The sequence below is a fragment of the Chelon labrosus genome (assembly GCF_963514085.1).
Source record: "Chelon labrosus genome assembly, chromosome: 7".
NCBI lineage: Eukaryota > Metazoa > Chordata > Actinopteri > Mugiliformes > Mugilidae > Chelon > Chelon labrosus.
Window position 1 is genome coordinate 16470184 of NC_140343.1, and position 25688 is coordinate 16495871.

The window sequence follows — 25688 nt, forward strand, 5'->3', positions numbered from 1 at the left end:
AACGATGTGACAGTCGGATCGGAATTTGAAGAGCGTGACATCCGAACTGTGACGACATCTGCGGTCCCAAAACGTGACCCTAAAATACTGGGCTGCTCGTCGAAATCACTTCAAACTTGACGTTCCCTCAGGTCCCACGCGATACTTATGCTTTGATGTTATGTGACGCTTTGATGTCGAGTAACACTGGGAAACCCTATTCCGGGTTTTAGCTTCAAGATGTGGGCTATTATTGTTTCAATTCCATTAGGCTTACTTTATTTGCTGAAATCTCTAGTCAGTATTCAGTACGCAGCTTCATTAAGCATTTAATAAGCTATTGCTGAAGGTTGGATAAATGTACATGTAACGTTTACTAGACCACATATCAACCCGTGGCTGATGGTTCATTTAATATTTCAAAAGAGGCTTCGGACCTTTAATACAGAAACAAAAAGCTTAACGTGTGACAAGATACGATAGGAGTACATTTTGAAAGACGTGTGCTACATGCACGAGGCAGCGGAATCCCCCCAAGTTGCAAGTACGATAACGTCAACTGGTGGAAGGCTGAAATGGATAAGTGGAAAAAAAAAGGAGGAAGAGTGGGAGGAGGAGAGGAGACAAGGAACATCTTTGCCCACCACAGGAACAGCGAAGGGCAAATGTTTGAATCATTTAAAACTCCAGAGACGGGGATCTCTTACAGTGGCCAATAGCAATAGGGTCTGTCTGTCGGAACACATGGCACACCTTGGGCCATCGCTTCTCCCTGTTACTCCTCTCTCTCTCCGTTCCTAACACTTAATTGAGCATGGACTGTACAAGAGGGGGAAAAAAAAAAAGAAAAGGTGGCAAAGTGGAGTAAAGAAAATGTATGGTGTAAAAGTAGCATTTAAATTGCCGGCTTGCGTTGCGGTATGTTAAAAAGCCCACACCAGCAAAGTCGTTCCACACACACAGACTGAGATTTGTCCTTTTTTTAGGCGTCCGACAGCCTTTATTTGGTGTTTGTTACCCTCTTTGACCTGTGGGGACTATTAAATGTCACTCCACTTTAAGTGTGGAAGCAAGACAACTTCACCTAACTTCAGAACACTGTTAAAGGTCAGGCATTGCTGTGGTGACAACTACCGCTTCCAACACACACACACATGCACGCACACAGTGCAGGAAAAACAACCAAGCAGGTACAAACTCAAACTAACATTTAGCTCTCACACGACCCCCTCCCTCTCTCTCTCTCTCTCTCTTTCTCTGCGTTTTGTTTTCTCTCCTTCCTGTGCAGTGCACCTATATTTTTTTTTTTGTGTCTTTCTGAAGTTTTCCTCTGTTTTCTCTGATGTGAGATTGGCTAAAGGTGGGAGGGGACGTTTGTTTCTTAAAAGGTTTCACTTGGGATCTCACATATCGACTGTGATGTTTTTATTAAAGGAGCTTGTTTTGTTGCGAGAGAAGCAGCCCCCGGAACAGGAGGCATTCACAGGACACACCGTCACAGCCGCACTCGCTCTCAACCTGATGAGAATTAATGCACTGTCTAGTATTCAATGAGCGTGTGTACCTGCGCATGTTTGTGTGTGTGTGTGTGCTAATAGATATCTTTGATGCGTGGACACTTGTCTGTATGTATTATGTGATTTCCTGTATTTGGGGTTGTGTGTGTTCGGTGAAACACCTACTTTTCAGTCACAGCACGGCAATTTATTACAATTTGTTTGCCTGGCCCTGAAGTCTTCATTACGCAGTCACAAAGCACACAGAGGCAGGGCTGCAAGGTCGCCACGCGGCAGGCCAAATGGAGATGCGACCCTCAATTTAGCAACTCTTGGGGGAACACCGGCGGCACGCATCAACACGCCGACGCGCGCGTGGACGTACGGGCGCGTACCGCAACGCTTTCCGGCCTAATTTGTGTGCCTGCCTTTCCCGATCAGCTCGCAGTTTCCACCTATAGACAGAAAAGCCGTGGGAATGGCGCGCAAAGCTAAATCAAAATGCCGAGCGACGGTAAGATCTCCCAAACAATTGTGCATTTCACAAAAGATAAATGATGAAGAATGAGTTTTCCAATTGATCTGTCTGTCACTGGAAGCCGCGCTGGCGGCGGAATGATGCTTCAATTTGGAGAAAATGAACGTGATTTCGTATTCCTCCATGCTTATCATTATAACTATTCATGCTAAGGATATCATTTCTGAGTGTATTTGATCACTTCACTACAAACAGTCCTCCCAGACGCCTTTGTTGTATCTTCCTTTGCCCATTAAGCTGTTCATTAAAGAACGGCCTTGTGTGGGCCTACAGGGTGTGTGTGTGTGTCTACAGTACGTGTGTGTGTGCTTGCAAGCGCTTGTGTGTGCGAGTGGAATTGTGTATGTACATTGGTATGCGTGTGTGTGTGTGTGTGTGTACAGCGTCACACTTACTGTATGTTTGCATACTCGCCCCATTATCCACGCTTTGTGGCACCGTGAGTGGGGATGCAGATTTGCTTCTGTCAAGGTTAATAAATGAAGAAATCAAGGTGAGTGTGTCTCAATCCAGACATGAGGACACTGTGAGGGGGGGGGGGGGGGATCAGACACCCAGCTGGTACCTCTGAAATTTTAATTAGGCCCTCTCTTTATTTCCCCTCCACAGCCAGACATTGTGGTTGAGCGTTCAGACAACCAGTGGAACTTCTTTCTCCCCCACTATAACCTAAGCCAGTGATAGGATACTGGGGAGCTGTGACTTTGAGTTTAAAGGGGGCGTGCTTTATCCCTCACTCCACCCATCCCCCCCCCCCCCCCCCCCCCCCCGATCAGTCCCTGTCCTCTTTGAAGCTCACATGGTTTATTGTTTTAATAGTTCCACTGTGCGGCGTCATTATGGAGCGTGTAACTGACTACCGAATTCATGGATTCGCACGTAAAAGTGTACACTTCAGCATCACCCGTTAAAAGTGGCAATGTAGGCGACGGGACAAGGGGAGAATTTCCCTGATGTATGTCACTCGATGAGACACTTCGGTCGCGCGACGCCTTCACAAAAGAAACGACTCCTTGGTTTGTGTTTGTTGTTTGTTGGTGTAGGAGCCACTGATGCTCCATCCTAACATTAACTTTCCAGCTTCACACATTCTGAAACGCTTTAACGTCACTTTGTGTGATAAAAGTGACACCCAAGAATGGCCTCGGAAAAAATAAATTATTAAATAAACTTCTGGACTTCTCGGAGGCTCTTGAAGCACAACTGCTTCGCCCGTAGTCCAGTTATGGAGGCAGACAGAGCACATATTGTGTGCTATAATTGCACCGTGGACCATGACAATATGTATTTTCCAAAATTCCCATAGAATTGCCCATTTCAGATGCTAACAGCTTGTCTAGATGTGCGCGTTTTTTTTCCCAGACAAATCAATTTTATGAGCCACTGTTCCAGTATGATGTGATTTTATTGCCTTGGCAGCTGGGAAGAGATTGGAGAGCAGAGTGAATGTGGCACAGAGGAAACTATAATAATGTTAATGCAGCGTTTGTGTGTATGTTTGTGAGCGTGTGTCTGTCCATAACACTCTTGGCGGTGTTTACGGATATTTTCACGAGCTGCAGAATGGTAATTTATGAGTTGGTCCACCACGGTGAGAAAATGGTACACCCTCCTAATAGTCGCCCTGAAAACTCTTTCGGTCTAAATCACAGACGTCGCACAAACGCACGTGCGCGCGCGCACACACACACACACAGGTGTTACAACACAGATCTGGCACAGACAGATAACATTTTTGAAATTTGTCTTTGAAACATCTTCTATGGGATTATCCTCACACTTTGAACAGATCTTGGTTCAGACCGTTAAGATCTCGAACTTGAAAGGGACACAAAGTAGTGGAAGAAGTAAGTTTATTAAAAAAGGTATTTCGTTTTCACAACAGAGACGTAAAACTCAGCCTCTCCACTCTCTATCTTTGCCGTACTCCATATGTATATAACAGATGGAGCTATTTGAACGCATGAATTATTTACTCAACGTTAATCCAAAACAGTTGAGTCCAGAGAACCAAATTAGATTTTCCCACATATCTGAGCTTTCAAGACGGCCCATAAATAAAAGACGCGCTCCAGATGAAAGATAACTTAAGGATTTTGATAATGAAATCAAAGCATCATCAAAGGCGTCTTGTTCATGAATTACTTATGACAAATAAACACGACTCACAGGCAGCGCAAACTATAACAGCAATGCAGCAATATACTACACATAAAAGCTCTCTTTAAGGCATCCAGGACTGTCAGTTAAAGAGTGAATAAGTAATGTTCAAGGTGTGGGCATGGGGGGTGGGGGGGTCTTTATTCATGAATGGTGAGCTACAGTCGAAAGAAACTTAGCTCCTGTTTTCTCATGTAGGCAAAAGAGAGCAATAGCACCGTCCCACATCTGTCATGTGAGAAAGGTGAGAATTATTCCCCACGTTCAAAACAAATCGCCTTGCATCTCGCGGCTCTCTATTTGGAAACAGAGTTGTCTCTGTATTATTTCTGAGCGTCAGTGGGAAGGTATTCTCCGTGCTTTCATTCTTGAGGTACTGACACAAAAACCTGCAGATATCCTCTGATGAAAGCCGGGAACTTTCCTCCGTCTGAACGCGACCGTATTTGCGCTGAAGAACGTTCCGGCGTGACGTTGACTCTGTCGCCAGTTGTCCAATTATTTTTTAAAAATAGATAAAAACCACACGCTCACAGTGGAATATAGGAGAATGAACAGATTTATGTCCCATTTCAACTTCCTGCTTTTGCAGCTTAAACTGTGACCTTACTGCTAACTGTATTTACTTAAATCTAAGTGTTTGTTAACCTTTTAATATGAAGAACATGTGGGGGGATGGTTTCTCCTCTTTGTGGTATTATCACATAATCCAATTTAAGGTAGAGGAAATTACACTGGAATTGCCTCAGGGGTTGCTAATACATTGCCATGTTGCTGTTTATAACATCTTTATTATTTATTTATTTTGATAGATTATTCCTTTAGTAGGAAAAAAAAAAAAGATTTAAGATTTACCTGCCAAGTGTTTTCAGCTGCTCTCTGTATATTAATCTCATTAGGAGAGTTCTACAGGAAGTGGGCAAGGCACACTCCATTATTTATGGAAGTGTAATTATCTATGGTGTCACAAGCAGGCAGGAATTTACAGGACCCCGGTTCTGCATCAGCACAATGGCTAGCTAGGTAATGAAGCAAACACACCTTCAGGCCCGACAATAGACTATCTGATCTGCTCCACTGTTTCCACTGTTGATTTTTGCTACACTAGTCTACTCCACTGCAGTATCTCAGCACTTGTACGGGTAGCAGATAAGGACTTGACAGTAATCATTTATGAAATGGATATGTGTATCGTGTGCGACATGTTATAGTTAAGATACAAAAATGAGAATTCGTGGAGATTTCTCATGGTTTTCGGAATAAAATGAATGATGAGCATCTTGACAATGATTTATAAGTCACTAAACTGTCAAGCAAAGCTTTCACACTTCAAATGTGACAATTGTTTTTCAATCTTTTTTTATTATTATTATAAAAAAATAGTAAACAGGATATCTTTGTGTTTTGGTTGATGTAACCTTGGGTTTCCGGTAGATCATGCTGAATGTGGCATCTTAAATCAAATGAATCAAATAATGACAATAAATTAGTGGATAATGAAAAAGTCTTTTCTTCCGCTGATTGCTGAATAAGACAATTTGCAAATGAAATTATTGTTAATTGATTTGCTTATTGCCACCTCGCAATTTTCAGTTGATGTTCGGGAAAGAACATGGTTTTCCATTAAGCATTCGTACATTATGGCACAACGACTGATGAGCATTCATATTATGTACTGGGAATGATGTACTTGTAAAATCATAAGCAAAAGCTGTCATTCTGTGTTTACAAAGTGTTTCCAGTTACACTATTGCTGTTGGATTTAAACACGCAACAGTTTTTTTTTTGCATCTGGTAATGAACTGTGTTTAAAAAAAGGTGAATTGTTGACAAGGAGGAACGAGAATAGTTAAGAACTCTTAGTGTATATGTGGATTCTTGTGAAAGCTCAGCATGCAGAAAGACAGGGAAATAAAGAGACAAATAAAGAGTGGGACAGAGAGGAGTAACTACATAGAGGTAAAAGAAGGTAGAAGAAGAGGCAGGAATCCGGCAGGCTGGCGAGCTTTCTCTCGCCGGTCCAACATTTGACTGTGTGTACAGACTTAGCAGCTTCCACAGCAGCTGCTGCAGCAACGATCCGGTCATTTACATATAAATGAAAGTTGCCGATCACACGCTGCTGACCCCATTTATTTCAGCGGACAGACAGACGGGCAGGCAAGGCAAGCGCCGGCGAGTTGCCGAATTACTCCAAATTACCGCATTTCCATCTCCGCATCGGGCTTGTCAGGCCTGCAACCATCGTCCCAGCAGTATTTTTTATTTTTTTACTTCCCCTCCTACTCCTCCTCCTCCTCCTCCTCCTCCTCCTCCGTACAGCCACCACCACCAGGTCTGGAGTGACTCTAATTGGCAGTGGTGAATTTAAAGGACCTGTCAGTGGCTGAGGCTGTCACCACCCAGGACAGCGCAGCAAAGAAACAACATAGCCAGTGTATCACAGCAATGAGCGGTATAGCACAGGAACAACACAGTAAGGTTAGCTTAGCACACAACGCTCTGTCACATATGTGCTCTGTCATAATCGGGCACACGTCTAGGTTGGAAGTATCACATCGTGTTCGTCTGTCGCCTCCTTCTTTTCATTATTAGGACAAAACTGTGCACATGTGTAATTATTTCCTTTACTTTCTATTCTGTCACTTTTCTAACCCCCAGTTTCTGTTCTTTCTTATATCATCTCACATTTCCACTCTCTTCCCATATTACATCCTCATGAATAGGTCGCGTGAGCATCTGGATTTGAATCCTGAACCATATGCCCTGCTGGCATCGTCATCTCACTCCATCGTTACACATGCGGCCGCTCGCATGTTTGCACGCACACACGCTCTAGCCCTAAGTACCGTAGTACTCTCGGTCTCGAGGTTTTTCCAAGACAGATTAATGCTACGGGCTCGCATGATCTTAAAGAGACAGCTGTGTCCTTTTCCAGGTGGCAACCCCCCTCGCACACGCATACGCTGGGTATCTCCACACAAACGACAGCGCCTATCTTCTTCCGCTCTGAAAAAGAGAGTGATGAACCCTCCTGGAGGAAGGCGGCAAAGCTAGTGCTTGTAGTGGCATTATTTAGCTGGTAAAGCAGCCTCTCTTCCTCCTTATTTGTCTCTTTCCTGTCTCATTCTTGGCTAACCAAGCACGCACCCTTATTAGTTCATTAAAAGCGGCCTGCCACCGCTGCCTGACTTTGGTATAAGCAAGGGAAAGGGAAAGAAAAGAGGAAAAGAAAAGGGATGAGAGTCAAAACACCGCACTCTAATTACTCAAGATTGATGCATCCAGTGAACATCCTGGTAATCAGTGTTGTTTTTATTTGTTTAATGGTAGGACAGGGATCACAGGCAGGCTGACCCTCTGTGATCATTAACGGAATTAATGCAGGCAGAAGCACACGCAACTCCTCTCTGCCTGTCTGGTCTGGAAACAAGTGTCAGTGCGTTGGTTTGTGGACGCACGCGTGTCTGTGTGAGTGTGTATTTGGGTGCGGGGCGGTCGACTAAGTTTATTTTTGAATTTGTTTAAATAATTGAGGGATGAAATTAGCTAACCCTCCACATCCATCTGGCTTCACATGCTAGTGAGATGGCGGATATTACTCTGTATGGGATCACCCCATTGCGGAGCTCCTGCGCTCGTTGTGTGCACTATGTGACTGTGCTCGTTATGGGTTAGAAAGGTATGTACATGCTCATGGTAATCATGATGCATTAGCATAACCAGAAAATAATACGTATAATTCAGACAGTGTGCTGTTTCTGTTAAGTTAGAGAAGGTCTGTATTGACCTCCCCCGGCCCACATCTTGACACAATGATTTCTAGATCAGAATAATAATAATCTGCCTCACAGCAAGAAGGCTGTGTGGAGTTTGCATGTTCTCCCTGTGTCTGCGTGCGTTCTCTCCGGGTACTCTGGCTTCCTCCTACCGTCCAAAGACATGCGCCTTAGGTTAACTGGTGATTCTAAATTGGCCGTAGTGTGAATATGAATGTGAATGGTTGTCTGTCTCTCTGTGTTAGCCCTGCGATAGACTGGAGACCTGTCCAGGGTGTACTTAATCGCAGCTGGGATAGGCTCCAGCCCCCCGCAACCCTCCAGAAGACAAGCGTTGACAGAAAATGAATGAATAAATGAATGAATGAATGAAATATATCAATCTTTGGTACAGTGTTACTAATGGTGTAAACTTGCTTGCAACTAGCTCAACTAGCTAACTGTGTGCTGCAGCAGTAGCAGTGTAGGGATTTTATGTTGGAAGAAGCAAGCAAGGACACTTAAACTGCCCGAAGCAGTCACTAAACCTAGATCTTTGATAGTTCTTTGATTTCATTATCAAAATCTTATCTGGGTCAGAAACTAATTTATAAGTACAAATTAAAAATAGAGATTTTTGAAGTCTAAAATTGTCAAGAAACCATTTTTAAGGCCACACTGGGATAAGATATGGCTGTTTTTAACCATTACTGTGCATAAATGTTTGGTTGCCGACGTATGCTAATACTGATGGATCTGTGATAAGCTTTTACTGGCCCAGCTGATTTATCTATTAGTTAGACTCCATTGTTGTCATGCCCAGTATCTGCTGAGGCTGCAGCATGTAGTCAGTTTTTCATCTTAATAGTGTGCAAGTGTGGCGATATCCTAATTGTCCATCTGTATTTATCCTGCACACATTCACATCGTATCTGCTGCACAGCGAGACTGCAGTGGCGTATGGGTTTTGGAGAAATCGTGGAAAAATGCGGGCCAGAGTGTAATGGATGCAACCACTCGAAAAGATGATCCTCTAATTTCATGGTAATTAATTAACATACAGTAGCTGTTTAGTGTGGCTCTCTAAGCTGCCCCCGGGGGCTGACATGCTATGTAACTGGCAAATGTCATGACTCCCACTGACAGGAGGAAGAGCGTGAGCCTAGACGGGTCAATGAGCAATTAAAGTCGGTAGAGAAAATGGACTGAGTGTTAACTGTTTATGCTGTTTGTTCGTCTAACGGATGCCAACGCGACGGAAGACGTGATATTGAGCTTCAGCCCCAGTGCATGGTTTCTAAAATTCGTGTCTTAAGCTGCAAAAGTTTCAGTGTGGGTGTTGGGGGAGTAAATCCAGTAAGAGACAAGCCGTAGAAGAGGCTCTAAAATCCTACGCTATATATGCTGGGTATGTGTGACACACAGCAGAACACCGAGAGAGGAAAGTGGGAGTAAAATATGCAAAGGTCTAAGTCCTCTCTTCATCTTCATCAGTAGCTCTTAAGACCCTCTCAGACATGTTTCCTCTGGTGACCAAGATTCCCCCCGCACTCATCGCTCACTCATACAACTGTGTGTGTATATAGGTGTTTATAGTGGCTTAACAGCCGCCGCCGTCTGTCTGTAAGTGGAACACATGAAATGATTTGTGCTATGAATCATGGGTTTCACTGCGCTGCACTGCGGTGGGATGTCTGGGATGTTAATGAAGGCCTAAAATTGCCACTGTAGCTTTGAACTGAGAGGGAGCAGTAGAGAATTTAAAAAATGCAAGAGGAGAGAGAAGGCAAGAGCTTGAGTCTCGTTTAAGAGGGGAGGATGAGACTGTAAGGGACCGAAGACTTTGAAGCAAGGTTAAGGAAGTTAAAGAAAGTTGCATAGCTCTTCCTTTTGTGCAGCACTGTATAATGAATTTGCACTTGCAAACTAACGTGGGTGATGTTCTTCTTAGTGAACACACTATAATCTGACTTCAGACGCAACATCCGCAAAACTAGCAAATTTACCACATACCCGTCTGTACGCCCCGAGACAGCCACATGCACACTCGTGGCAGAGGACTGGGAAACATGGATACCTCGAAGGCATTTTAAACTACAGCTGTCCTACTGTCCTACCTCAGGCTAACCTCCAGCAGCCCCGGCAATGTAGTGTCAGCAATGACATTGGGATTCTATTAGCAGGTTGTGCGAGGCGTTGGCCCCCTGCCCTGTGGTGAGACCTACCATTGATCTGTCATGGGAGATGGCTGCTCCCCACTCCTCACTCCCATAGGGCTCAATTTGAACCTTTCCAAAAAACCGGGACTGAACCGTCTGCTTGAAATCTACCTGGGGAGCGGAGGGAGATAGAAGAGCAGAGAGCTCAAGGTCAGGCGTGACATCGGTGCGCAGATAAAGACCACTGGGTATGGTCGACACCAACCATAATGGCCAGTGAAAAGTGAGGTTATTTGTTATCGATTCCCAATGAGGGAAATCACCAGGTCTATATAATGCTGTTTATGGCTGGGCGAGGGCCAGATACGTGTGTGTGTGTGTGTGTGTGTGTGTACCAGGCGGTCGATGCTCGGCTCAGAGAATCTTCTGAAGGGCAGAGAAAAGAAATGAAAGTCTCTCTCTCTTTCGCCGGCTGTCTCCGTCCTTCTATTTTCGATGAGTGCATAGTGATCTGTTTTCCCAGCCAGCCTCATTTGTATTTTTACCGAATTACCCCGGATGCGCAACCTGAACCCACTTAAGCATGTCACTTAGCGTTTGTTGAAGTTAGCCAAGACACGGCCCTCATCAGGTTTCAATGAGGGAGGCTGTGGCTAAGTGGCCACTTGTCATGTTTATTTATTTCATTTTTCCAGATTCCCACATGATGCCTATGTTTGCCGTCCAAACTGTTTAGAAAGAAACGCAGGACCGGAGGGAGAGCCTTGTGATGGATGTATAAGCACCACAGAGTATCATCTCATTACTTTTATATTTAAACTTGAACTTTTCTAAAAGGAGGTAGCTGTTTTAGGCTGCTAGAATAGAGCGTGATCCCTTTAAGTGTAGATTGAGGTTAAATACGCAGGAGCGGAGGTATTTGAATAATCCTGAATAAAATGTGTTTACATATAGTCATGCAGTCTTTTAATCCTTTTTGACTTACACAGTGTGAAGCGGTGCTAAGGAGCACAGGGGTGTATGTGAATTAACAGTATGAAAGTACAAACAGAACAGAATATTGAAATTGCCCCCACGGGCGATTCTCGGCTGTGCAGTGGCAGTGAGACACTTCCTGGTGCTGCTCCATTTTATATGTATGAAAATCTCTCACGGATCCATGATATACATTATAGATGAGGGCTCCCGTTCTGCGCTCCAGTCACTGGAGCAGAATTTTCCATGATATGCACCCCGCCGACACCACCCCTACTGCCGCCCACTCCTCTCCCTCTCCTTCCCTCATCCCTCTCTCCATTCATTTCTCCATCCATATGCCCTCCCACTGGAGCGTTGTTTCATCCCTCACCGGCTCCCTTTCATCCCTCTCCAGCCCTTTGGTCTCTTTATCATTTCATCCTTTCATAAGTGAAACCTTACATCTTTACTTCCACTCATTTGCCCTTCCTTCTTTCGCTTACCCCAACCCCTCCCCCACGCCACGGAACGAGCGAGCGAGCGAGTGAGGAACATGTGACCAGAGAGGTGGGAGCCTGCTGGGCCTCCCCCTGCAGTGCCACCATACGTTGATTTGTCTCCTCCGGTTCCATATTGATTTTGTTTTAAACAAGGGGAAAATACAAGAAGAATGAGGTGCCGGAGGTGACATGAAATAAAAAAAAAAAGGGATTGGGGCGGGGGAGGAAGGAGAAAAGAGGAAAAGTGCTTCTATGTATCAAGCCAGTTGGGTCCCAGGTGGTTCCAGGGCATTATCAGGAGGTTAGTGTACGGAGGGTGAACTCAAAAAGAAGAGAGCGGAAGGAGAGCGATGGAGCGGAGACGGAGCGAGAGTATGAGACCCTTTTATTTAAAAATCTCCTTTTTAATGCCGCCCTTTACTTTGTGCTTGCTAAATGAGTTCTGCGGAAGGCTATGTGGCAAATGCGTCTCATTCTACGTCATGGTACAGTTCCTGCCTTAAAATGATTCTCTGCTTAGTTCAATTTAAGTTGTGTGCAGAATAATCGATCCCCCCATTAATTCTACTTAGCTGAGCTTCACAGTACAAGCCTGGGCTTGACTGGTCCACCAAGGCCAGCGCTGCTGAATGGCTGACCTTTACACGGCTCGGACTGCCATTGATTTTCAGCAGGACTTATTTCATGAACTGGGGGTTGGGACAGGGCACCCAGATGAAGATGAACTATGAGGCAAAATCACTTTCTTTGGCTCTTTCCATTTTCTGCGCACTATTCTCTCCTACTTCTCTCTTTCTCTCTGTCCTCTTTAGTTTGGTATAAGTACTCTACACCATATTGGCTGAGGTCTGCGTGTGGTATCGTCTAAAAGCAAATAAAGTGTCCCCTGTGTGACCCTTGAGCTAAGAGCCCCCCCATGTCCTGTTAGTGAAGTCTCTCTGTGTGTGCTGTATGCTCATGTGTTATTGCACGCGCTTCTGTCCACGCTTGAGTGTATGTAGGTTACAACCAAGTCCCATGGTATTTGCAGTTATAGGAAATAATGCAAAGCAGGGAGTGTGAACTTGCCATTAGAGCTCCCAGGACTGTCCTCAGAGCCAAAGAATGGAGAAAAACAATCCTGACCTCGTGGAACGACAAACACAACATCCCCCTCACGACTGCAGGGAGAAGAGAATAGAATGAGAAGCTGCAACTCCAGTCCCATGTGTAGCTTCAGTAGGATTTAAGGTCCTTTGTTGGGCAATGCCATATCTTGCGTCCTAACGGTAGGGCGAATACGCCCAGATGAACGTCATCGAAATGAAAAAATGAATGAATAATAAAAGCCAAGACAACAGGGGGCAGAAGTGTAGGAGGTTGGTAAGTGTGATTTAGCTAGAGTTCATGCAGAGTGCACCAAATGTCTCCCCCCCTTTTTCACTCCCTCCCTCTCCCTGCCTCTTTCCCATCTTAGCCTGCCCTAGCTGTATATCAGTGACTGTTGACTGTAAAAAACATATTTAAATTTAATACCCACTCATGAATACATGCATGCATACAAATGTCCCTGGATGGTGGGAGGCATTAAGAGCAAGTGAGGTCACGGACTGTAAAAGAGTGCTGCTGTAAAAACGGAGGAGGACACATTATGAAGTTAGCGCGGGGGTGGCGGACAGGACGGGTGTGTCGCATTTCGACTGCACCTCAAGCTGGCACATCATAAGTGGATAAGAAAAGATGTCTCACTGTAGGTTAGCTCGGGAGCTCACTTCTGTTACACTTCAGTAGAGGTCTTGTGGAGCTGAGGCTGAATTACAGATACACTTAGATGGCATCTGACCACCGAGAACAGTCAGAACTACGCAAGAGGATGACGTCAACGTGAACGTAACCCAGAGAACACTGGCAGCTGACGGTATGCCTCCAGTTTGTACCTCTTATGCTCTGTTTCCTACAGGCTAGTAGCCAGGCATGCCCCGTTTTGTTCATTTTGAGAATGTGGGCGAAGTTGGATTGATTGGGTGAACTAGTTAATGTCGACAGACCTGTGTAATGTAAATGATCTCTATTGTGCAATGGTGGATTTTTGCCCTTTATATTATTATTGTTTGATTTACTCTTATCTTGCAATGTTGTGGTGTATTTACCACATCCAGCCATAAGAAATAACTGCTAACACTTCCTGTTAACGGTGCACCCACGGCTTGATGGACGATCTTACTGATCACTCTTCATTATTAACACTGTTTAACAAATTTGATGATTTTAAGGCAAATACATGACTTGAAGTGAATTATTTTGTTTCTAAAGAATATAGAATGTGGACATATTGATCTGCTGAAGTCCCGTTTAATCACAGAAATATCATGTGGGCTTGTGTTGACTCTGTTTATCAGCTTCACGGGCTTACGGAGCACCAGAGGTCAAAGAGAAAAAGCGATATATGCGCCCTATGACCTGCGATGAAGAGTTATTAACCGCATGTTCATGAGGCTTTCTTGTGTATCCTTTAGCTGTTTAGAGCTTTGGTTGTGTATGCCGTGTAAAATTAATTAGATGAAACATGCACATAAACTTTAATGTTAGCATAGAAGCAATGTAGGGATACGAATGGTGGATGGTTCTGAAGACAAACAAAATCCGGAATAACTTGCATCCGGACGATGCCAAGTATCAAATATGACTCTATGTCAAAATAGCTGTGAACCATTTTAGAAGTTGATGTCAAAACCTGCAGAAATGAATGGAAAAAAGTCTGAGTCTGAGTTAGTGCGCTGTAGAAAAACAAGAGTGGGGACGGTGCCAGTGGTGTGTGTTGTCTGGCCTTAGAATAAACATAATCTACTTAGCACTCAGACAGTTGTTAGAGTCTAGTCGAGTTTTTGTGTGTTTATCTGTGTGTTGGGACCGTGACAAACTGCTACTTATGGCCTCTGAAGAACAGAGGCTCTGGGTGCTATAAGACACAATTCCCTCCTTGTCTGTCCCAAACAGAGGTGTAAGAGCCCCCTGCAGCACCTGACTCTCCTTACCTTCAAACTTTTCCATATTTGCCTTCTTTCTGAAACCCGACAAACTTTGTTTTTTTTTTTTTTATTCCACAGTTACAACAGTGCCCCAAACCACGTTCAGTCACCCACTCCAAACCTTACCAGTGAAATAAACCACACAAGACCTTGGGAGGCAGTGAGGAGTGGGAGTTGGCAAAGACACTTCCAATGTGTTTTCCGCTCCGGTGCTTCTTGTTCTCACTTCGTCAGAGTGTGTTTGCTGTAGATTTGGAGAATTGGCGAGAGGTCAGGCCGGTGTGCTGCCTGTCTGGCCCTCAGGTTCTGTGCAGTTCAAGGTTGAACCTAACACAGTGAGAGGGTTTTTTTTTTTTTTTTTTTGTATTTATTTAGCAAACGAGTTCCCTGTGTTGCAGCATCAGACTTGAGAGGGGGAGGAGATGAGAGCGTCTAGAAAGCGGGCCTGTCCCTTTCGTGTGATGCTGAATGCACTTATAGACAAGCTAGGGATTTTCTCTAAGTGTCAGCATGAAACATAAGCAGGCTTTACAGCCAAGGGCTGGAGTGGTGGGAGAGTGATGAAACCGGGAGAAGTTGCAGGTGACAGAATGCTGTGTGTGTGTGTGTGTGTGTGTGTGGGTGTGTGTGTGTGTCAGACATGGGGTATTGATATGCTGGGAATGAAGCTTGGAGCAGATGGACAGAGCAGGCTGGTCCTATGTCGATCCTGTGAGTTCTGGCTCCTTCTCACAATCCCCCCTTTGATGGACACACAAAGACAAACATACACATGCACAGGGCAACTGCGCCGAGTCCACGTTTTGCCAACTTGATTATAGTCCTATAGGATAACAAATGGACAACCATCCTATCAATAATAACCAGTGTGTCATACTGATCCTTAGCTATGCCAGATGTGGCTGGAGGAAGCCATCCAGTGACGCACCAGAGTAGACAGCAGCATTTTAGCCACAGCACCTAAAATAATCCAGCAAAAGGAAGAAGCTGAGCTGACGGCAACAAATTATTATTTTTGTAATTAGCTTAGGGAGGAATAGTTGTACTCCACATTTCTCTACTCTACATTGATGTAGGCTTGTCTCTCTTTCAGCTTCCATTTTTCTCTCTGTCTCTCTGTTCCTGGCACCCCCGTGCACCTTTCTCCACACCAAAGCCAACACGCTTGGCTGCGTCCCTATCTTGCTCCGTCCCTCCATCTATCTCCATCCTCCTCCTCTGCTGGTCCTCTGTCCTTCCGTGAGGGGTGGCACAGGGAGTGAAGGGAAAAAATGCAAGTGCTGGTGAATTTCTAATAGGCAATCATAGTGCTCAGGAAAAAGATTCCTACTGGAGGTCCAGGGACCATTAAAGAAACGTCAACTCGGCATAGGTATGCCAAGACTTATGAGTCAGTGGGCAGGCAACACTTCTTGGCTCCAAATGGTCAGGGCAGCAGGCCGTAATCTGTCACAATCCTGGAGTTGCTGTGACAGCAGCAGGAGCATTCTGGGCTCAACACAGAGGGTAAAGGAAACATGCGGCTAAGGGTGTGTGTGTGTGTGTTTGTGTATCTGTGTGAGTCCATGTATGAATCTGGATGAGTGGGGAAGAGTGCATGTAAGGCTGCACAAAAAAGTGGACTATTTACCACTCTCTGAATCTCTCACGGCTTAATTTAAATCATGTTGGTGTGTTTGGTAAATTGATTCCATTAGGCAAGTTGTCAGCTGCAGCGCACCCTTTTAATGTATTTGTAAGTACAACAAGGAGTCACTCAGTGAATGAATCAACTAACCGTTGTGCTTGCAACGTTTCTTTCGAGTTTAATCAAAACTGGGTTTTATATTGTACCACCCGGCAATTTTCTGCAGTGTTGATAATCAATTCAGTCCCAGTTTAACTTGGTTAAAGAAGACAACTCAAATTGAGCGGGAGAGTTTGCCAACGTAACTTCATATCCTATAAAAAAGTCAAGGGGGTTTTTCGGACAGCATGGACTGCATTGAAGGGCTTGCAGTCTAGGTGTGAGGTCTGTTTTCTCCGTCGTATCTGGCAAGGAAACAACAATAATCCACTTTACATGATATTAATGATATCTGACAATGATCTGATAATGATAAAACCTAACATGCCTCTTGATGTTTTGGCCCTCTCAATGCTCTTCACCTTCTCAAGCGCTACGTGCACCAGAATTTCCAGTATTCCTTGTTGAGCGGCACGGAGAAATACGTGTCTAGTTAGAATGCAATAATTTATTATTTAGAATTATTTTATTTATTGTTATTGAGGTACATATCAGAGTTAATATCTTTGTGGATTTTATTTAGCCCCAAGTGCGTGTGCAAGAACTGCACTCATCACTGCACATCAATAAGTTGAATCCCACTGATGGTCAGGAAGGACGTTATCTTCAAAGCGATTATCAAAGCAGTAGTCAGATAGGAAACATGGCGTCGGAGCATGGGGGCACCTCTGAGCATTAAAGCCTCACACAACTCAGAATGTGTAACTCCGTCACGGAACATATCCTCTGTCATTTCGTTGCCTCCCGCTCACCGCGGACCGCCAGCTCGGCCGCACGCTGGGTTTGGCGTGATGCTGCCCTTCTGAAGCCACCGGGTCGGGCCCGTCGTCATGATCCTTATCTTTCTACGGACAGTTCCTCAAAATGAACTGAAGAGCGTAAACCGCATGAAACAGCGAGCGGAATAAGAAAGAGAGCGAGAGAGACAGCGCCTGTGTGTGGGAGAGATGTGAGCCCACCAAAAGCTTAAGCCTCCAGTGTGCTGTGCAGATAAGATTCATTAGATAGGTCGGTAAATGCAAGAGAGAGGCAAAGCGAGGCGCGCACGCACACACACCCACACACACACACACACACACTGAGAGATGGAGCTTGCTGCTGCTCCAGCATTTGTTGACACAGATTTACAATGAGTCTCCCACTGCTTCACGCATTACTGTAACACGCCATGTCAATAGCTCTCTGGGCTTGAAAAGCAGCCATGCCAAAGATGTCTGGGAGTGATGCCCTTCCCCTGATAACCAAAGCGTGGCTCATAAGTCAGGAAGTGGAGGCGAAGGAGGGGTAGGAGGCAGATATTTTTTTTTCTTTTTTGTTTCTCTTATTAATAAATCCCCTCCCACTTTTTTCTCTCTGTATCTCTTCAACTCTTGAATCTTTTCATTCGTTTTTTTCTCTTCTGTCACTTCTCTTAAGATCTCTTTCCTCCCCCCTTTCCTTCCATCGCTCTCTTACTTTTCTTCCCTTCTGTTTCTCTTTATCTCTTGGACGCCCCGCTACAGGCTCAGTAGGACAGGATTTGGGCATTAGCGCAATCCCCCTATCTACTCCCCCTCATGATTGCACACTGTTTCTATCGCCCACATACGCTAGTCCACTGCACAAGTCTTGTAGGACTCAGAGTCTCTTAGACAAATACCGGAAGAGAGCTTATACTCCTCAAGACGGGAAGGCATAATCAACTAGACGGACAGAGAGCGAGAGCTAGTGCCTGTTTCGGAGGGTCCGGATTGTCGCAAGCAACCTCAGAGGTGGACGGTGAGGTTTTCAGATGTGATTTTGAGCTAATCAGATTCTACACAGAAGCAATAAAGAGTCGGATGAGGACCAGCACGCTCGCGCGGCGCAACCGCGTCTGCTGAGTCATGGTGCGCCACAAATGAGATGGTTTTGATGTGTGACATTCACCTTCATGAAATCTTGATGAGAGCCGAGTTCTGCTGTCTGTGTAATGAGGGCTGTAGCAGTCAGACAGCTGGCCCGACCGCTTCAGCTAGTGTAGCCGCGATAATAGAGAGGGCTGGAAAGGCTTTTGGAAAGCGTTCGGTAGATGGACTTCAGGCTGTTTCTGGGAGGCAGTTAGTGTTTTGGGGAAAGAGATAAACAGGAACTTGGATGGCATCAGACAACAGAAGGTCTAATGGTCTTAATCAGAGATGTTGTAGTGGTGCTAGAAGTAATGGTACTACAGATCGCACATGTTTGTGTGTTAGCGGTGGCTTCATTGCTAATTGGTGTATTACAACAAGCAGCCCATGTAACAGATGGATATCAACAGTTTTGTTCCAGAAAGGGCTATTTAGCTTTTGTAAAAAAAAAAAAAAAAGAAAAAAAAAAAAAAAAGGAAAAAGTAACACTTGCTTTTACAAATTAACTACACAGCAAAACCAAACAGCACTTTTCACTTCAAATGACAAAACTCTTCACGCTGAGCTCTAGAAAGTAATAATCAAGTTTATTCTCTCTGCTCAAATCCGTACAGCATTATAGAGTGGGCATATTTTTTCATACTTGCAGATCTGATACCGGGGTAGCTGAGGTCTGCAGGTGTCTGTCCGTCCATGTCGGTGCCTCAAGCTCTAAATCCTGTTGCTCCTGATAGGAATCCCAAAGCTTATAGCGGCTGCCATCTCCCCAGCACTGACTGATGCCTTCTTATCAGGACCACCACAGTGCTGCCGCCAGCACATTTCCACATATGAGTAAATTATAAATCACTCGCACTAACATTCTCCCACATGCATTCAAGCACATATATGAAGCGAGTCATACACAGGCGGTATATGGCAACTCCCGCCTGAGTATGTCGGTCAAACTTCAGTGAAAAGTGCAGTAATTACTCAGATGTGCACATGCCCTCTCACACAAACATAAACATGTTAATAATTAATAAAACGGTTCTTTTATCTTTGAGTCAGTGCATTTCAGGATATGCTATTGGAAAAGGGAAATAAAGTATTGTTAGGGAGTCATGCTGATTATAGCCAGTTGATTTTTTTTGATGACGAAGATTTGATTTTCAATATCTCAACCCTTAATTAACAAAAAGGTCACCTAGGATCTGTTGTATGTATTTCTTTACACTTTAGAAAGCAATTAATTCAAACAAAACCCTGAGAATTTTCCTTGTCTTGAATATCCAGCAGATGATATCTCAAGTAAAGAGACGACTCGACTCTTTTGTACGCGAGGGAACAGCTTATGTTTTTTGCGTAGTGTACTTCCAGGCTGTGAATGAGGCGTGATTACTATATTGGTGTGTTATTAGCTGAATAAAAATGCGCCTGTGACCCTAAAACGCCATCACATATTCATGAAAAAGTGGCGTGATGTTTCTTCATATCCAGCTAATTTACAATATTAAGAAATGGTTCATTACCAAGCCTGAGTAAACCTTTTAAAAGTGATCCGCATTTGTAATTTTATTGTTAATGAAAAAAATGATTGTGATTGCGACGAGGCACTTCATAACTGCAGATCATTACTCTGAGCCCACCCCTCCCCCCCTCCCGGTGTCTCTCCGCTCTACTCCGTCTCCTTCCTACTGTATACAGTACAGATTTATTAGCTGAAGCTGGGGCCCCTGGACAGTCACCACTCAGCACTCCCTCAGATCAATAATTGGAAATATTAATTATATCAGCAGAGACGGCCCAGTCAGAAGGGGGCTGTTTATGCTCCTGTTACTGAGCAGTGCAGCAATATGAGCTTTGATGGCCCACTAATGCGTATTAATGATCCCAGGACAAACATTACTCTATATTAAACCTGAATGAAAGCCAGAAGACATCACACATATTGTATGGCTATTAGAGCTATTTTATTGCAGCACTGTAAGTAAGTGCTGTGGCACAGCTGTTTTTAAAGAACTTCTACTGAGGAATGAGATTCTTAAAAATAGGACAAGATTTGCTGCAGTTTTAATTCTATTTACTGCATTTTCCTGAAGTGAAGCTTTACCCTTCTGAGTACGATGAAAGTTAAAGAAGTTGGGGACTTGGAATTGCACCAGATTTTTGGGAGCAGTATTATTGCCTTGCCTCTGGTCCTCTCTGGGGTTTCAGCATGTATAGTCCGGGGCTCTGTACTGTTCATTCCCGCTAAACTCTACTAGTCATGAAGTCATTATTGTCGCAGATAGTGCCAACAGTAGACTGTAAATCCTCCACATAACTAACAGACCAAGTCCCCACTACACTTCCTTGACTTTGTCGCTGTAATTTGAAATCAGACAGTGGAATGCCTTTTGTGGCTGGAGTCCAGAGCCTTTGGTGCTCTTTGTAGCTTAGGATATAAAAATACTTTAAATAGAATGAGCTCCCTAGACGGGACTTTGCCAGGATACTGAAGTATAATCCAGTCAGTGTGATCAAGTCAGTAAAAAAAAAAGCAGTTCTAGATTGCACGCACACCCAAATCTGCCTCTGTGTAACATGTTGGTCGAAGACTGATCCACTTTGTGTGGATCACTGCTTTAAGTAAAGGAACAGCCAGCCTTCAGTCTTGAAGATGATGAAGAGAGACAAACCAGCTGGCTATGTGCGCATATTCCTTGCGCATTGCACACTACATTACATACCGAAGGCCCCGGAGTTTCTATCTGACCCTCCATTTAAAGCAGAAGCTTGCTAGTGCTGAAAGCTTTAATTCAACTGACTCAAGGCTTAACTGGGCAAATGAGGCGGCTCAATAAAAGCATATGGAAGTATAGATATGTTAAGGCTCTAAGAGCGGCACAGCTTGAGTGGCAAAGATCAGGGCTAGGGAAAACAAAACGCCGCTGGAGAAGACGAATCTGGAATAGTAGCTAATTTGAAGACTTTAAGAGAATTCAAAAGCTCCTCATGCAAAGCTGTGAATGCATCATAAGTCAGCGCAGACTTCACAAAAACATCTTTCCATTGCACGACCTCGCATTTTTCATTTTTATTTCCCTTTGCTATTTCGCTTCAGTTCCACGTGTTATTTCTTTTCACATGCACGTTTGTGAAACACAGAAATCAATAGAATAATGGAGTGTAATGGCCTTCTGGAAGAGACAAAAACATCCAACATCATATAACACTAATTAAATGTTCGACAGAGGTGTCTACAGTATGTTGTACGGATCCTGCAATGCTACATTATCAGTATTAATATTATTAAAAATAACCAATAACGGAGACAAATCATTTGCACGCCGCTGAATATCACATCTGGATTGGCAAAGGCTAGAAAGTCGCGCCTGTTTTAGCTAAAACCTTTGGAATAAATCCAAACATTTAAATCCTCAGTTAGATACATATGTCAAGGAAATGGAACATTAAGGCAACCAAAATAAAGTTTCTATACAATTTATAATGGACGTCTCGCAATATATAAACAGTACATTTTAGCAGAGGTTGCCACAGAGTTGTGTTGTAAATATCCAGCGTTTGTAGAGTGCAGGTGTTTCTGTTTGAAAGTGAAAGGGAGGAAGGCGCCACTCAGCAGACATGCAATCTTATCTAAGAGTTGCAGGCATCGTCGTCCTTCTCGCCGGTTTCCTCTTTTTATGAACTCTCTTTCTTACCTCTTTCTCCATCTGCTGTTGTCTTTTTCTACAATCTCTCCGTGTCCTCCCTCTCCATCCCTCCCCACCCACTCAACTGCTCCCCAACAGTTAAATGAAAAACAATGCAATTACAACATATTTGTAGGGTTCTTTGTTGGTGTGTCAAGAAGCTACGACCTCCAGACAGCGTACCCGAGTTCATGAATGGTTTCCTTGGCAACGCTAGTACATTTAATTCAAAGCGTCCCTGTCTGTGCATGTGCGGGCATGCACACAATACCAGTGTACAATGTGCACTTAATTTCCGTTGCAATTACAGGATTTTCATTATGTGCAAAAGGGAAATTTAACAAACTGAGAGCCTTCAGCGGTGACGGTTCGGGACCATAATGCATTGCTCTCGGGCAAATAAATAGACCATTAAGCTGGCATGTTGGAAGCTGAACAGTAACTAGCTTTAGCGGGAGCTGCCTCCCACACACAGGCACCCTGCAGAGACAGCTGAGATCATAGCATGGTGGAGGAGCCACAGCCGCGGATTTGGCCTCCTCCACCGCGCATTTGAACAAAAATCAACTGGCAGGATCGAGGCGTCTTTTGTCCGTTTGACATGTCAAAGGCAAATCCAAAGATTTCCAGTGTTGCTGCGAAGGAACCGAAGGTTGTAAAGTTATCTGTGAATTTGTCTCGCGGATGTTTTTCCCCCTCCTATTCGGAGGTTTTTCTGTCTCTGAGGTTGCTTTGAACACGCGATAGTTGATTCTGTAATCTATCCGTGCATGGTGTGGAGCGGTGTGCCCTGTGGCTTTGCATTAGCATACTGTAGGGTTACCTCGCTCATGTTGTACAAGGACAAGAAAGCACTTGTAGACGGGAAGGGAGAAGGAGGGAGAGCAACCCAAGAAACAAGGAGCTAAAACCTCAGCCTTCCCAAGCATAACATCCTCCCTGTTTTCCTACAAAGTCTTAGCCGGTGCTAGTTATTATTTACGATGGGTAAATTTATGGAATAATTTCAGCGAGGGAAGGTTACTCAGTTCCTCAAGGTGAAAATGGATACGTTTAGCACTTAATGAATCGGACCTAGGCCTCTCCCCCATATATCAGCATGTTATTAAGACATTTTAAAATCCCATTATGGTGTTTCTCCTTGAACATGTCATGCTTTTATTGGACTGCCCTGTCTTTAAATCTGACCTTTTCAGCCATGCTCTGGAACTGAAAAAAATAAAAATAAATAAATAAATAAATAAAACACAACACTAGGACGAGGGATCAAAATATACATATGTAGCTAAAAAAAATAAATATCAGAGCTGGGTGATTTTCGGTGAATTGACTGGAATGTCCAAAAATGGCAAATGGTTCCAAGCTTTAAAAAGATGTTTAAATGGGTTGCTCCAAATGGGTTTCCATAAAAGGATGAGTGCGGTAAGAGGTTGCTTTTATGTTCCAGTAATCGCATGTCAAATTTGGTCCACAATTTTATAAAAATGTGGCCACTTTTTATTGCTGTATCCGTCTGAGTCATGGAGGTGGTTTCTGGTATCAGGTCTATGAATCGAGATCATCTTGTGAGCTTTATTTTCTGCTACGTATACTTATTATATGCGTGCACAGGTGGGTGTAGAAGCAGTTTGTGAGTAGCAGAGATGTATAATCAATTTAAAAAAAAAAAAAAACAGCTGCAGCCCTAACCAACATATTGCAAATCAGAGCTACATCTTTCAAACTTTTCCTCCAAACAAATCGGGGCCCGAGTCTGCTAAAATTGTTCAGCTCGAACAACAATAATGGAAAAAAGAAGGAGGCAAAATTGGGGAAGGAGGAGAGCGTGACACAAAGACTGTGATGACAGAGGCATCTAATCCAGGCAATGCCATTCTTATCAGGGTCCAGTGGATTAGAGTGAGCCTCCTAACCAGAGAATCCTTCCCAGCCAGACACTCTCCACAGCCCAAGGGCCCGGATCAATAGGCCTGCATTGATCTCTCCTCCTGTGGCTAGATTCACTTTTATTAGGACTGCCTTGGCCTCTCTCACTTAGACACGCATATGCAGCCCTTCAACCTCTCCATGCTGCTGCCTAAAAAAAAGATGAAAAAACCTCAAATGCTAATGGAAGCACACGCACACACACATCCTGTTTTATGTGTGAACAAGAGCTCAGGTTGTTTTGTTTACACTGAATACCAGGCACCAGAAACACTACAGTGTCAAGTCAACCTAGCTGCATGATGGTGTTTTGGTTTTCCTCTCCACTCGAGCCACTTTGATCAGTATCGCGGCACGGCCATTAGTATGGGAGAGAGGGCTTCGGCACCTCTGGTTTGTGTCCTCTTGTTGTAGCAGCGACAGCCCCAGTCGCCGGCGCTAACCTCCCTGTTGCTCTTTCTCTTCTCTCCTCCAGATGACTCGCCCCATCCAGGTGAAACCGGCCGACAGCGAGAGTCGTGGAGGTAGTTGTCTTCTTTTCTTCATCATTTATTCATGTCCCTCTTCTCCTCCGCCTCATCTGGGCTAATTCTTTTCATCCCTCCCCTCTGATTTCATCTGTTCCAAATGCTCTCAATGCAATATTTCTTCGGCTGACGCCCCTTTTTCCTGCCCTATCCCGAACCCTGTTCACTCTTGTGCTGTTGCAATGACACCAACAAAGGAGAACATTAGATCATTTCAAACGTAGTTGGACAAGGACAAGGATGTCATCTTGATTTGGCTGCATGTCTCTCAGCTTGAGGCGGTTTGTAAAATTCCCCCATGTATGCTGTAGTTTCGCCTTTGTTACTGATTCAAATCCACGGGGTTTGTGAAGTAGTCTTGGCCTCCCTGTGCTTACATACTGGCTGTAATTGACTGGAGAACATGCCGTTGAAGGGATGTAAGGCTGAGCTTTCCTACTGCCTATTTAATTTCCTATTTCCTGTTCCAAATACATTATTGCTGCACTGTAAATTAGATGATTAGGCTCAGTACACAGCCCTGCAAAGGCCCTGTTAAAGCCCACACTGCTTGATCTGAAGAGTAAATGGTACAGAGGCAGAGAAAAGGGAGCAGGAGCATGTACGGCTTGCCAAACAATCAATAAATTTGCAGGGTTCTTGCCAAGATCCTCATTACTTGGCCTTAATTCTGTCTTCTTTGATCTCTTCTGTTTTTGGAGGCTTTCATTTACTCACGGCCTATCTGCATATATGTTAATGGGATGAGGAAGCATCCTTCAAGTCAGCAGCAGAGACAATGAACCTTGCTGTTATTTTTTATTTTATTTTTTTTGGTGTGCGTCTCGTGTGTCACCCTGTAACAAAGCAAGTGCCTTTTTGTTATTTAAAAAAGGGGATGCTGTTTTTAGTCTTTTTCATCCTGGAGCAAGGAGAGGCAAACTGAGGCAGAGGAAATGCAGAAGTGATGCCAAACGCATACAGCTGCTGGTGCTGCACATCTGAGGCTTTACCTAAAAAACCTCTGTCTGTTTTGGGTGAATTAGGATGGCTGGCCATTTGGCCGTCTATCAGAGGCGCACAATCTTCAAAGGACAGCATAACCCCTTGATATGAATGGAGGAAAGTCTGAGGAAGATCACTGTCTCTCCCCTATGTTTTCTTTCTGTCTTTCTTTCTGTCTTTTTCTTTCTTGCTTTCTTTAGTTCTACTTCTCCCTCCTCCCGTCTCTAAACCATTCATTCAGAGCTGTAGGGAAGTGGTGAGACAAGCAAAGGGGTCTTGTGCTGTCAAGATTGATGTCCCGTATAGCTGCATTGATTTTGCCATTGTGGTGCTGTGTGTCCACATTAACAATGACACTCAGCTGTCTC

At 44.2% G+C, this 25688-nt stretch overlaps 1 protein-coding gene across 1 annotated transcript in view; it reads left to right on the forward strand.

Moving 5' to 3' along the window:
• celf5a (cugbp, Elav-like family member 5a) overlaps positions 1-25688 on the forward strand; it is a 169724-nt gene that overhangs the window by 69524 nt on the left and 74512 nt on the right. The window contains exon 3 of the mRNA XM_084548114.1: positions 24285-24333. Within this exon, the coding sequence (XP_084404240.1) occupies positions 24285-24333 (49 nt within the window). The remainder of the gene's footprint in view (positions 1-24284; positions 24334-25688) is intronic.